This window comes from Labrus mixtus, chromosome 21 (assembly GCF_963584025.1).
Source record: "Labrus mixtus chromosome 21, fLabMix1.1, whole genome shotgun sequence".
NCBI lineage: Eukaryota > Metazoa > Chordata > Actinopteri > Labriformes > Labridae > Labrus > Labrus mixtus.
The window spans coordinates 22,667,554-22,682,531 of NC_083632.1; the positions used below are offsets into that span (position 1 = coordinate 22,667,554).

The 14,978-nt window shown below is 39.6% G+C and overlaps 1 protein-coding gene and 1 long non-coding RNA gene across 2 annotated transcripts in view; one reads left to right on the plus strand and one right to left on the minus strand.

The window, feature by feature from the left end:
- The first annotated feature begins 284 nt into the window (after positions 1 to 284).
- LOC132955641 (vesicular glutamate transporter 1-like) overlaps positions 285 to 14,978 on the plus strand; it is a 19,167-nt gene continuing 4,473 nt past the window's right edge. Inside the window, exons 1-7 of the mRNA XM_061028563.1 lie at positions 285 to 882; positions 9,043 to 9,295; positions 10,908 to 11,026; positions 11,125 to 11,239; positions 11,337 to 11,424; positions 11,853 to 11,939; positions 12,745 to 12,881. Of these exons, the coding sequence (XP_060884546.1) occupies positions 821 to 882; positions 9,043 to 9,295; positions 10,908 to 11,026; positions 11,125 to 11,239; positions 11,337 to 11,424; positions 11,853 to 11,939; positions 12,745 to 12,881 (861 nt within the window). The 5' untranslated portion in view covers positions 285 to 820. The remainder of the gene's footprint in view (positions 883 to 9,042; positions 9,296 to 10,907; positions 11,027 to 11,124; positions 11,240 to 11,336; positions 11,425 to 11,852; positions 11,940 to 12,744; positions 12,882 to 14,978) is intronic.
- LOC132955654 (uncharacterized) lies at positions 10,585 to 14,233 on the minus strand. Its single transcript, XR_009665944.1, has 2 exons — positions 12,698 to 14,233; positions 10,585 to 11,002 (listed from the first exon to the last, which is right to left on the minus strand). It is a non-coding gene; the product is annotated as an uncharacterized LOC132955654 (long non-coding RNA).

A 14,978-nucleotide genomic window follows, 5' to 3' on the forward strand; every position in this document is an offset into this window, starting at 1 on the left:
TGGTGGCAGTGATGATGCGTTATGACAGCTCTGCTTTGACGCACAGGATGCGTGGCTCAACACAGACAAGCAGAAACAAAAAAAACTGGGACTTGTTTTTTTTTTTTATTAATGAGACTGTTTTATTATTATTATATTTTTTTCTTTAAGACTTGAAATCACATGCAGTACATCTTAACTCCTTCTGTGAAAAAATCTGATCAAATATTGGCAAATTCTAGCAATCATTCCAGGGTCGTGAGATTACCCCGTCACTCCCGTTTTACAAATACCTGGGATCTCTGTTAATATGCTTCGATCGGACAGTGTTTACTCTCTCCATTCAAGGCTTGTGCGCTCCAAGAATAGCCGTCAGCGCTTAAAACGCCGGGCTGCGGGGAAGGAAGTGACATTCTTCCTTCCACTCACTACACACACTTGGAGAGATTAGCGCGCGGGCAGCAGTAATCTGGTTTCAGGACCACGGCCAGAGACACCGTTTGGCCACGAATCCTGTCGAAAGTTGCCCCCAGCGCGGTGTGAACATTTGAGGACACCGAAAGCGTGAAAGAAGTTCAACAGGACGCGAAGGACTCCGACAAAGTGGATCTGGAAATGTTTGTTCGGTTGGTTTTTATTCAATGAAGCTTGTTAATCTCTGGACAATCAGTGTGTCGGATGCGAATGACACTGAGCATTTAGGAGTTTAATGATCAACTAAAAATCAAGTTTCTTTGTGTGTGAGTGTGAAACACGGGGCGAAGGGAGTAGTGGAGAAGGCTGTGCGCTCGATCGGGAGCGCGCAAAGACTTCACATTGGTCGGACCCTGGACTCGTGAGGATGGACATCCGGCCGGACAGATTTAAGGCCGCGGCAGCCAAGACTCTCGGGAAAATATACGGGTACGTAAAATCTCTCTGGGATCAATTAAAGACAATAAATGTCAAAACAAAAAAAACAAGCATAACGGCTTCGGGCGCACTCGTGCCCGAAAGTCCATCCTTTGCGTTTAAAGAAGATTACTGTATGGCAGTTTATGGTTGCTGGAAAATGATCATTACTTGAGTTTTTGTCTTAAAACGAGAAGCAAAACTGCTCAATTAAAGATTAAGCCGTCCAGAGGCCTGGATTAGTGTAGGCTTGGATCACCTGGCACAACATCTGTCCCCCCTATAGGCTACTGAATCTGCCACGTAAGAGACTGGATGTATGCATTATGTATCACGCCACAAGCAACTGCAGCAGACATGCAATGGATCATTTAAAAGTTTGATCTGAAATCTAAAAATAGTCTATCCAATGATAAATGCATCTGGGGGGGCAACTGAACAGATTTCACTTCAGGCCAAAAGTGTTCTCTCAGTGTAAGATGAAGCGTTGGATCAATACCTGGATTTTGTTCTTCAGACTTTTCTGCTGTGCTGTCACGTTGTCATATTACAGGAGCACTGCCACACGTTTGTTGTTGCGTCTTATCACTGGCAACCAAGCAATATATTTGAAGAATCAAGAATCACGTTTGATCAGGTATAATGTGCAAACTCATCAAGAGTAACTGTGTTTTTATGTATAAGGAGCCTCTGAGAACGCGCTCTACCTGTCACTGTGGGCTTCAGAAGACCTTGATTATCCCTGATTCTAGGAAACTCTCCAACTTTCCAAAACGAGAAGTGTCTTTTTGGAGTTTGGGCTCCAAATGAGCAGAGCAACAAAATGTATCACGTGGACTTTTGGATTTACAAGGAACTTGCGTAAGACTGAGATCCCACCCCCCACCTCCCCACCCTCAGAAGTTCCACATACAAGTTCCTACATGTCTTTATCTGAGCTAGCTGCATAAAAATGCGTGACACACCTTCCCCGCAGAGAGCAGGTGTGTGAGTCAGCCGGAAGTCTGGTAAAGATGGACTCCCTTTTCTTTCTCTCGGGATTTGATGGAGCGTCTAAACACTTAAATCCTCTCCACAAATAGCACACTGCTCGTCCAAGCTGTCGGCCCACGTAAATCCCTGCAGGCCGTACACCTTGGCCACCTCTCTCTCTCGTTTGCTCCCCCACCCCCTTAAGTAGCCCGATAACTCGTCATCGTGACCCCCCCCCCCCCCCCCTTCCTTTCTCATCTCACAGCCAGCCAGGATTAGGCCACTCGACGTAGAGCTCCACAGCAGCCTATAAGCTCTTATTGCCCCCAGGTGCTCCCTTGGTACCTTGCTGCCGTGCGTAACGCGCAACGGGTCCGTTCCTCCCTCCATGGTCTCTGCACGCAACATGCCAAGCGGTCTCACGGAGAGGACAGCATACATGGCAGTGTTCAGAAATAAGTTTACTTTTGTTGTTTTACATTTTTATAATCAGGCGTGGAGCTGTAACGTACAACTATCTTGACAAATTCGATCGTTACACTTATTTTGACCCATTAGGAACCTCCTTAGTCTCAGGGCGACAGAACATGAGTGCTCTATTCAGAACTGAATCTCTGAATTCTATAGATCCAGAAGTTCTGTGTCAAAGTAAATGAAACCGCAGAGAAGCATTGTTAGATCCCAAACACAACCTCCTGTCATTCAACTGTGTGTGTTACTAATAATCGAAAATTCATTTTAATAATCGATTAACCAGCCAATAAAGATAAAGATAAACTTTATTGATCCCCCATGGGGGAATTTTTTTTGTCACAACCGCTCAAGAAAACAGGAAACAGGAATATAATTATCAAAAATAACAAGAAGTTAAAAATCAAACAGATGTACATCAGTTAAATAAAGGGAGAAAAAATACAATAATAGAATAATACAAGGTATGTACACTTCCACTTGTGGAAAGAGTTTCATTATTGATTGTTGCCAATCAAAATGTCCCTCATATCCAAATGTTATGTCAAAAAAATAAATGATGTTTGGTCAAAAAAAACAACCAAAAAAACAGTCAGTATTCTCGGTGGTTTGGGCATTTTATCTCTGAATCCTTCACCTCAATGTTCTTCACAGCATGATTATAGTGTCTGTAAACTTTGGTTTTACTCGTCTGAGTTCAGTATTTCCATGGTGGCGTTGTAATGGAAACAATTGCATCTTTCCAACAATCTCCCCCTGTTAGTTGACTTCAAACATCCTTTGCAGTTAGCTCGACTCAAGCTGTTGAACTGTCCTGACACTTGCCCTTGATGTATGACATTGGATAGAAACTGTGTATTCTCACAGAAGCTTTGGTTGTGTTAACACATTTTACTGACATCACCTCAAGATACAAAAATTGAGAACTTTTCTTTTTGGAGTGAAACTGGTCCGCAGAGGCAATAGGACCTCTCCTCGTGGTTTCTCGAGTGCGACAGAGCGAAGGTCACATAGCTTGTAAGGATTAGAATGGATTTCTTAACTCAGGGTCAGTCATGAAAAGTCAGTGCGGCACATACATTTTATGACACCCAAGTGTTGAAAACTAGTGTTGCCACTGCATTTGAGAAATGACGCCCATTGGCTGGATACTGGATAATAAGCTGCTGTTGAAAAAGAAGGAGATGCTGGGACTGTGTGGGACAACGCATGAGTCAGGGGAGTTGACGATAAAAGGCAGGTTTAAAGATGAAGAGGAGACAGGAAGAATGAAGAGAGAGACCCGCTCAGACAAAAATAGTCCAAGAGAGCCAGAGATATTAATAATTCAAAAGGGAGAAGCATTAATACTTGATCAGTGTCGGAGACTGTTAGAACCCCTGCTTACAGTAACTAATAGATCATGTATGTTTTATCATTGTGTAGCTTTTATTTTTTTATACAAACCAGTTTGTGTTCTGATTAGAAAAGGTGTGAGGTTGGGAAGACAGAGTTTAATCCAAGTCTCTTTTTTTTTGTCACTGCATGCATTTGTATCCATAGAAACTCTCTACAGGAAGAGTGTCTCTCTCATGAAGCTGGCGAGTAGCCATGATGGTTGTAAAAAGATCTTCATCTGGTCCTCTCTCTCCCTGGTATCTCAGAACTGTGACTGCCCGTATCCCTGGTGACTGGATATATCAGCAGCATCCTGGTTAAGGGTGGAGAGAGAATCTCAGACTCACACAGCTAACACAATAAACCTGAATGAGTTGGCAAGGTTGAGTTATTGCAACAAATATTTGATGTTAACGAGCAATGCTTTGTAGAAGCAGAGTTGACTTCACCAACTACAGAGGTGCATGGAGACTGAAAGACTTGAAGAGGTCAAAAAGCTCCAGAAACTCTTGTCCTTTAAAGATCAACTTGGAGACAAAATGTGTCGCTCTAATAAACAAGCAATGCTTTCTCACTAAGCATCGGTACACTTTATCTATTGTATGGAGCCCAGAGTATAATGGCCATACTGATTCAAGGCAGATGAAGCTCCAGCTAGCTATCAACTACCTTCAGATAAATCTTTTACAGTTTAGTGGAGAAAAAACCTGCTGGTTTGGATTGATTTAGGATTCAGGAAGGACATGTTCGCTCTGCCAATGAAAGGTGTCTGATCCAACCTTCACAACAGGGTCCTAAGTCTCTGACTAGACTCTTCTCCTCTGTCGCCCCCCGGTGGTGGAATGAACTTCCAAACTCCATTTGATCTGCAGAGTCCCTCTGCACCTTTAAGAAAAAGCTAAAGACCCAGCTCTTTATGAACACCTACTAACTTAATGATGCTGGTCTCCATATTATTGATGATGATGATGGTAGTGACGATGGTTTTTGTTTGATAACGACGACTTATAAGATGGTTTCTGTACTGATTAGAGCTCTCAAGAACTGCCGTCAGTGTTGTGCTTTGCCTCTGGTCACTTCCTGTCAGAATCTGTGTGTCCAATCAGACTCAAAGCTGATCGTTTGCTCTTACTGACATTGTTCCCTTTTTTCTAGATCCTTACTTGTGTTGTTCTTACTCTCTGATGTACGTCGCTTTGGATAAAAGAGTCTGCTAAGTGAATTGTAGAATTGTAGAATGTTGCAAACACAGTATTCACCTATTTTTCACAAATTGTTTAGCTCTGCTAGGATGCACAAAATGACCTCGTCATAGTTGCTATCTTCTTGGTCTCGGCTCTGTCTAAGGATGACAAAAAAAATGTGTGCAAACAATGAATTTTGGGTGGTGGGTCTACACACGTTTAAACTTTTAACCCTCTTATAAATGTAGAATACCAAGAGATAAAAAAAAAGCTTCATAAGTCACAAAATGTTACAAAACGTAACATTAGCACAAGGTTTGCTAGTTTACAGTTAGCTACATTGCTATGCTACATGCAAACTTTAAAAACATTGTACTTACATGACACAGTTTGATAGATCACGTTTAACAATACTAAAGGTTGATATTTTTGATTTTTCAGACGTGTTCTGTGCTGCAGGTCGATAAACTTAAACCTCCAGTCTCCTATCATACATTAAACAGTTAAAAGGGTTTGGTTGAGTTGTTAAGACAAATATCACATTGCAAGCAAGAACAACATGACTACAGCTACCAGCTCAGTACTGTGATGTATGAAACAACAAAGAAGTTATCCCTTTCTTCTTTATCTGCATTAGACACGACTCTAGAAGGTCTTTAAATATATTGTTATTGCCTTTATACTTTAGAAAGCTTTAGATTGTAGTTTTTGTTCATAACACATTGTACAATTTATTGTTTGGATTTACAGTAGTTATATTATTGCATTTTTTCTTATATTTAAGTTTTCCTGTTATTTTAGGTTAAAAATACAAGAAGCAACCAGAAGTATAAATTATCGGATAGTTAGGGAAGGATATGGAGGAATTTTTCAGATGAGGCGTTTTAGTTGCATAAAACCAAACACAGTAAAACAAGAACTTGACTTAAAAGCATTACACAGTCTATGGTGCACCATAAATCACTGTCTGCATTTCAACATTGTTCACTTTGTCACCTGAGCAGCTGATGATACTTGTCAGTTCCCATGATCTCGGACTACCAGCATGATGTACAGTAGTCAGGACTTGTTGTTCAGAACAAGTGTGATAACTGTTATTGATGAAGCTTAAGTCAGATAAGAATCATAATATACTTACATTTGGTTCATTTCTACACGAGGATCATTGTCTGATTTTATCTCCTTCTGTTCTGTACAACAAACTGTGGAATAAATTAGTCTACAAAAAACACACCCATCCCCCACTCCGAGCTATATTTATGCTCTGCACTGGTGGGTGATGTAATTGCAAGATTTTTGCACATTTTTTCAAACAAAGGCCGTTGGGATGATTCGTGTCATTTCAAAATATGAAAACCTAAAATTATATATTAAAGAAGTGGAAGATAAAAAAGGAGTTTTTGTGCTCCATCTTCAGCACCTGCAGTGCCTCGGGTCTGATCTGAGAACTCAGCATTGCACATGTCATGTTTAATAGATGACATGCTGCATTTAGATACATATTTGATGCTTGTTCGACTGAAGGCTGGTAGAGGTCAGGGTTTCTCAGGGTTTCTCAGCAGGATATATGAACATGAGTTAGAGACAACAGCAGAGAAAGACAAGTGTGTTCCTGTAAAAACTGTTCTCTTCACTGCCTGCAGTTTCAACAGGAGAAGATTTGTCTGTTTAGGGAACATATTACCAGTCTCAGTCTAAGGTTTGTCAGTGAGCACCAGTTGGTGTAGGATGACAGACTATTATGCTGAAAGTCTTTTGTTAAGATGCCGATCAAACAGACGATGAAAAAGTGGACACAGCCACCATGACAGCACTCGTCGGTTTGTAAACGCCCCTTTTCCAAGACTTTAATTCTTTTTTTTCTTTCCGTTTTACCAGAAGTGACTTCCTTTGGGAAAAAGGGTGGATACAAACTGACAAGTCTTACTCCATGGTAGCTTGTCAATCAAAAGCTTCCACGCCTTTCAGCATACCATGATTTGTCGTCTATCTTTACTCTCAACTGGACCATCATTTACCAAACGAACATGATGGGGTGTTGAAGCTATTGAGACAATAAACTCATTGGGAAATGTTTACTGAGCTAATGAATAAACTGGAAGGTAGGGTACTTTTTGTACTTTGGTATTTGTTGAAGAGTGGTGTCTCACCCTGCTGGCAATTATAATAATGCAGGTTAAGGTACTTCACATTAAATTAATCCATTTTTTATCTATAAAATCAACAAAACATGACAAAAATTACCTCATGACACTAAATATATGAATGAATGGATATTGTTGGAGCTATTTAATTGTTGTTAGAATTAGTTTTGGTATTTAGTTTACTCATTTGGGTGTTGTTGCTTATATAATTATTCTACACGTTTTCTTTATTTAGAATAGATTTGGGTAATATTTTCTTTTGTTAGTTATTTGTTTAGTAAATTTAGTTTTGTATTAGTATTTTTGTTAGGTGTTTGGGTAACACTGTGGGCACCAGAGGTTATTTAAGTAAGAGGCACGTAGAGGACCAGCATGCACCTGGGTGAGCCTATGTTTTTTTTTTTACCAGTGCAAGAGAGGCAGCAGGAGTCATGATTTTCTTTGTTCTTTTGTTTGCTTTCTTTAAATAAACCACCAAAAACCTGCAGATCTCTTGCATGGACACTGGACTTCTTTTACCTGCGTACATCACATCCCCCATGGTGCATCAGTGGTCATTTGATTATGTTTGTTTCTTTTCAAGTCTGGTCATATACACGAGACATCCAACATGGAATAATTCAGACAGTCATGTGATGTCATTCACCCAACATCCAAACAGCCCCATTAACATATACAGTATGTAGCATGTCTAAACCATACTCATTGTACTGTTATGTTTGTATTAGCTGTTGTATGACTGGCTTCACAAAGGGTTAAGGTTCAGGTCAGGGTTAGATCCACAATTATATGGAAATCTCAAAGTAACCTAAACATAAAGACTCTTTATTTTGAAGGCTCGATAACGGCTGTTGTTATTTTTCTGACGTGTCTTTTTTTAGAATTGAAGAGTGCTTTTGTTTGTATTTTCAAGGTTCTTTCTGTGGCAAGCTATCTTGACCTGGCTGCTATACAACACTGGGAATACCGCTTTACAATTACTGATGACAAACTGATACTGAGTGCTAACAACCATGCAATATCTGCAAAGGCTTGGCAGTGTCTCTATTTTTCAAGGTAACTCAGAAGGACAGGGGGGTTGCATTGTGTGTACAAAATGAGCACAAACTGAACAGGGTTGTTAAACTAGCTAGCAAGATAGCAGGGCAGCCAACGTGCAGGATTTCTTACCTGACAGAACAGTGTGCACTCGATGTGGCTCACAGGATTACAGAAGAACCACTGCACCCTCTGAGTATGAACTCTTAACTTCAGGGCGCAGGTACAGAAAGGCCAGGATGTGGACTAAGAGAGACCACGGAGCATTCAGCTGCTTAACAAGCTCTGATAAAACAGAATGGACTTAGCACTCTGACCTTTACTCAACTTACCTCTTGACCTCACTTAAATGTAATCAAGCGATGCTTTAGTGGTGAATTTTTTAATGATTCCAGTTTTAAGTTTGATATAGAATAGAATAGAATAGATGTTTATTTTCATCTGCACAGGTACAGGACAGTACAGGTACACAGGAATTTTTGTGCGTTTCTCCCCGAGTCAGCTTCTACAAAAAAGTTTAAATTATATATAAAATAGAATAGCATTATAAGAAAAAAAAAGAGTAGAAAAGTACAAATAAAAAAAAACAGGTTGTAGTAACAGCTAAGTAAAATAAAATAAACTGTACAGAAGCTATACACTGTATTAAAGAAAAGATATAATACAAAAAAATAACAAAGGGGAACACTGTACAATGAAATGAAAATATAAATATGTTTTCTACATCTCTTATTGCACCTGAGGTTATTGCACACATATTTTTCACATTATATAATGACACTGTTTTTTGTTTTTAAGGTTAATATTGCAGTTGCGGTATGCGTTGTCGTCCTGTATGGTTGTTGTCTCTGTTTCATTCAAACAGATGTTTGAACTGAGACAATGTCAAGCCAATACGTTACATTCCTAATTCAAGACCAACCCAGTGACTGACTTGAGTTCTATAATGTTTACACATCACATGTTCCACTTCCCTCTCTTCACAGAGCCCTTGAGAAGAAACAGGAAAATGGGGAGACCATCGAGCTGTCGGCTGAGGGCCGGCCAGAGCTGGTCGAGGAGAAGGAGCTGCCCGTCGTGGACTGCACGTGTTTCGGCCTGCCCAGGCGCTACATCATCGCCATCCTCTCCGGCATCGGCTTTTGCATCTCCTTCGGTATCAGGTGTAACCTCGGCGTGGCCATCGTCAGCATGGTGAACAGCCACACTGTCTTCAAAGACAACAAGGAGGTTATAGTGGTGAGTTTTGGTCCGGGATGTTGGAGGGGTTTGTGGCAAATAAAAAAAAATAGTTCACCAGCACCAAAGCAAAATAAATACTATTGTCTGAATGATTTATTTGTAAGATTCATTCACTCTAAATATGGAAATGGACTCTTTGGATTTGTGGACTTTTTGGACCAGGCCTTTTTTCTTATAGATGTAGTTAGGCCCCTAATCTTTTAAAGGAAAACCTTAACCACATTATCCAAAATAAACAACAAACAAACAAACAGACAGGTATATTATATATAACATATTAACTGCAACTGCAGGTAGGCCTACCCTAATCTTTTGTATCTTTTTTTTTTCATGTTTGAAGTTTCACAAGTATAGAGGCCGATAACATTCATGCCTGCAATTGTTATCTGTCTTCATTGTTAAAGGAAGAATGTGCAACTTTTTGATCCAGTAGATGTCGCCCTAGAGCGGCAGCACGAAACCAAAACAAACTGCTGTTTGGTGACACCCCAGCTATTCTGAAGCCTCCACTCTCCTCCAGCAGCACACCTCCAACCATCTCCACTCGCGTTCACATTTGCTAAAAAAGAAAGGTGGACTTCTGGAGGTTGTGCAACAAAAACTAAAGTATTTTAGTTAATTGTTTTAAATTAAAATTTGATAGACTTTATTAAAGGCTTTATATGTGATTTTTTTGATCCAGCAGATGTCGCCCTTGAGCACCAGCATGAAACCAAAACAACTTGCGCTGCATTGTTGTGTTAGCATGCTAATGCTAGTGATCTTTATTCTGCTCGTATCTTCACACTGCATGTAAATTTACCTGAAATGAGCGTGATCTAGAAACACAGTTAAGCAGTGAGTACAGTATGTTATTCTTCTTTTCTCTAGTCCCTCAATTAAACAACTTTTATACATGAGGGGAGGAGTCAGCCGGCCGTCCTGACGATGTAAACAAAGTGAAGATAGGACTCTGAAAACTCTGAAAACATCACAGACAGTGGGACTCGGGTGTTACACTCATTGTAGACAGTCATGACTCACAGAGTTATTTTCAGAGGATATACTTAATTTATATTACATTTAAGTGTAAAAAATCACATATAAAGACTTTAAACATTCGGGAAATTAGACTTTTATTCGAGACACGTTTCACACACATATAGGCCCGAAAGAATAAACAGGCAAGTCGGTGGTCAGGTGTAATAAGAGGAAACCATTTCTTGGTAAATGGATTGATTACCTCATTACTTCAAAATAACAAAGCTCATTTTAATTTGAATCTCAAAATAAAACTGTCAAAATAATGGTTGTTTATGGTGTCTTTATTGTTATAAATATTTAATCATGGTGTTAATAAAAACAAGAAACTGATTGATAATAAAGTCTTTCAGTGTGTTTGCTCAGCAGAGCTTAAGGTTTGTTCCAGACAGTGATGTGAAGGAGTGTTGGTGTTCAGTCAGTGGTCAAGTATAAAATCAATCACTTGTTTTGACTGTTTATCAGTTTAGTGACATGTTACCCCCCTTTAAACCTTAAAATGAAACGTGTGGTTTCAGGGGTCAAACTAGTTAAATGTACAGATTGCTGTTGTTTCTCACGGTCCTGTTCTCCTGGTGCTTCCCAACAGAAAGCTCAGTTTGACTGGGATCCAGAGACAGTGGGGATGATCCACGGGTCCTTCTTCTGGGGATACATCGTAACTCAAATCCCTGGAGGGTTCATCTGTCAAAAGTTTGCAGCAAACAGGTTTGTGAAACGACTATATATAAGGTATGCAAGGGATAGTTGGACATTCTTTACTCATACTGAACATCTCTTCCATTTTCTATTCTCTCCTCCTCCAGAGTGTTTGGCTTTGCTATAGTGGCTACGTCTTGCCTGAATATGCTCATCCCTGCAGCAGCACGAATGCATTTTGGCTGTGTTATCATTGTCAGGGTGTTTCAAGGACTTGTGGAGGTGCTTGGCTCTTGTTTCTAGCTTTTTACAACAAGATAAATGTATGTATTTTATTTTGAACATTAATCAAAAGTGATTCCCCCCCCCCATCCCTCAGGGAGTTTCATATCCAGCCTGTCATGGTATTTGGGCAAAGTGGGCTCCGCCTCTGGAGAGAAGTCGCCTGGCTACAACGGCCTTTTGTGGTGAGTCATAATCACTGCACCTGTTTCATTCAGTCTGTAAACAATGGACGTCTGTTGTCACTTTGAGAGACATTTATTATGAATGCTAAAACGACTAGTCCTTATATCACATAAGTGTTTTATTAAAAATGAATCCACATCTATTCCTAATAACTTGTAAGATATTTCCCAATAACAAGTCAGCCCATTGTCGGTCCCAGCTGATGAGTTGCTGCTTTTCTGTCATTTGACAGTGTTAAAAATACCTCTTTTGTATCGGGCTGTCAAACAAGTCAAGACAATGAAAGACGCAGTTTTTCACTACTTTCTGACATGTTATAGACTTAACTGTTAAATGACAAAATAGGAGGTTGATAAATTAATTAATAATTGCTGGTTGACGGCCTGAACACAAAAGAAACACAATCTCTCTCCTTTTTTTTTTTTAGGTTCTTATGCTGGTGCTGTGATTGCCATGCCTTTAGCTGGAATACTGGTGCAGTACTCAGGATGGTCATCAGTCTTTTACGTCTATGGTGAGAGAGCTTTATCCTTTCACAAATGTTCAAATGGAGTTCTGGCCATTATAATCCTGATAATAGTCCTACAGTAATCAGATGGTTTGCACATCAGAATGCTGAATTCAATTCTTATGTAGACAGTAGACACACTCATCATTATTATGAGGATATGAATGCACATTTTGGAGCTGAAAAGTTTAAAAAAAAGCGCAAAGGCCAGCATCATTAGAGGCTTGATCACACAGTAACGCGTCACAATCAAAGGCATTGTTTACATATGGTACAGCCATGTGCTGCTCACTCTTCTCTGCTGCTGTGTGATATGTTTTTCTAGCTGTTTTTGGGCATGCATAAAATTTTAATTTTTTCAACATATATTAGCATAAGACGCGGAGAGTTCATCGTTCGTTAGTTTGGCAGGAGCAGCCAAACGTAGAAGTCACCATGCTGTTTCCTTAAAAAAAAGAAAGAAGCAGTTTCAAGTTTCCAAAACCTCCGCTTTTTTTTACGACATTTCCCCCTCCTTGTCTAAGAGAAAAGCAACAGCAACAGCTCTGCATTCGCTCAAATTTATTTTCCCCCGCTTATTTCATTTTGGCCGCGCTTTGTGCGACGCATTTCTGTGTGATCAGACCCTTATACAGGTAGAAGAGACCGGTCAGACATTATTTATAAATTCAACATCAATTCTCGGTTTCTAGAGCTGCTATTAAAGTTAAAGTGTCTAATTTGCTGCCTGTTCATGACCTTTAACTTTCAGTTTTGACACTTACATAAAGCCTTCTCCGTTCCCTTTTTTCGACTTCCTTCCTACTCCCAGGAAGTTTTGGGATCATGTGGTACTGCTTCTGGTTCCTGGTGTCTTATGAAAGTCCAGCCGCCCATCCCACCATCACTGAGGAGGAGAGAACATATATTGAGGAAAGCATCGGCGCGACTGCTCAACAAGCAGTAACGGTCAGTACAGTTAATAGATCTCTCTGCAGGATGGGGTTTATGAGCAAGTCGCTCCATCACCTGAAGACAGCGTTCAGCGTTAATAGGGCCTTCACAAATATGCAGGTTACCATTAGTGCTGTGTGCACTAATGCACCTCCATACCCTCAGGGATGCTGACTTTTGAACTGTATGCTGATAACAAGCTGGATGGTCCTTCACCTCTTTAGCCTTGAGGATGCGACATCCATGAATTCCAAACAAAATATCAGATTTTGACTCATCAGACCTCAGTGTAGTTTTCCACTTCACCTCAGTCCATTTTAAATGAGCCTGTGCCCGGAGACAGGGCAGTATTGATGGATCTGGTTTATATATGTTTTCCTCTTTGCATGCTAACGTTTCAACTAGCATTCAACTAGCAATGCAGCAAGAACTGTGTTCACAGACAATGTTCATGTGAAGTGCTCCTGAGCCCATGCAGTCATTATTCATTAAAAGTTGAGAAATGTTATTCTTAAAGTTTTGCACTATTTCCCTGAACAGTCTTTCACAGAATAATGAACCCCTCCCCATCTGCTCCTCGAACTCTTTTTATACCAATCATTGTACTAACCTGCTAATTAACCTGTTCATTGTGGTTTTCCACCAGTTGTCTTTTAGCATTTCACAACTTTCCAGGATGTTGTGCCATTGTCATGACTTTTTTGGAAACCTGTTTCTGACATCAAATTCAAAATGGGCAAACCATTTTCCAATAACAAAACCATTTTCAAGTTTAACATTTGATGTGTTTTCTTTGTGCAATTCTCAATTAAATATTGGGTTTCAATGATTTGCAAATCATCACATTCTCTTTCTGTTTCCATTTCACACAGTGTCCCAACTTGATGAAAAACAGGGTTATATATTTAGAAAGTATAGAATAGAATAGAATAGAATAGAATTACTTTATTGATCCCAAACTGGGAAATTGTGGTGTTACAGCAGCAGGTTATCCAAACACACAATATGAGCAAAAAATAAAAACGTAATATCATTGGAAACTTATTTAGGTCTGCTGTCATGCATTTAGGTAGGAATGCACTGATACGATGGTTGAAAAATGATTTTGTCTGAAATCGGCCCTGTTGACAGATATCTGAACATTGGCATTATGTGGCATGCACCAAGGTCAGGGGTCGATGTGTCACATCTGTCAATGCTGGCAATACTGAACTGCTGATTCAGAGAAAAGGTGCTGCTGGACAAACTTGATTTATTTTCATGGTCAATAGTGAGAAAATGACGGCGGTGTGGGAGTATTGCAACGTTTCTTGTAAAGATACAGTTTGTACAACATGGTCTCTTAACATTTCAAGAGGAGAGACTACTTTTAACTATTTAAGTTCATAAAATCTTAAAGATAATTTGAAAAACAGACAAAGAATTCCAATAGAAATGAGGAAAAAATTATATGGACTAAATTGTTTTTGTAAACCTTGATATCTGAATCGTCCTTTATTTTCATAATCACATCTTTAAAACTGTTCAGTTTAATAAAGCATTAACCTGAAAAACAGCACATTTGTGTAAGGTGACGGCTGAGTCATCATCAACCTTTATTTCAGTTCTCGGAGAGATCATTGAGGGCGACCCTCATTTACAATGATGCCGAGAAAACATACATAAATGATAAACAACAAGAAATGAGATAAAGCTACTACAGAAAATAAAATCAATAAAAGAGCAATAAGAACAATAAAATATATACACTAAAATAATTTAAAAGCTTGAAATGACTACAGTGATAAGTCAGCAATTAAAATAAAACAGGTACAGTCAGGTATTGGGCGGTTAAAAATAATATTTCTAAAGTGTCCATAAGGGATAAAAGTGCTCAAATTCAGGTCCTGTTGTAAAATGTTCCAGGAGTTTGCAGCACTAACACTAAAAGCAGTTTTCTCCAGGTCAGTCCTGGCATGAGGAACCTGGAGAAGCAGCCTCTCACTCGAGCGGGTTAAAAATGGACCAGGGTTCAGATGTAACAATGAGGTGATATATGATGGAAGCTTTCCAGTAAGGGCTTTATAGATAAAAAGATGCCAGTAGTTATTGTGTCTCTCAGTGAGGGAGGGC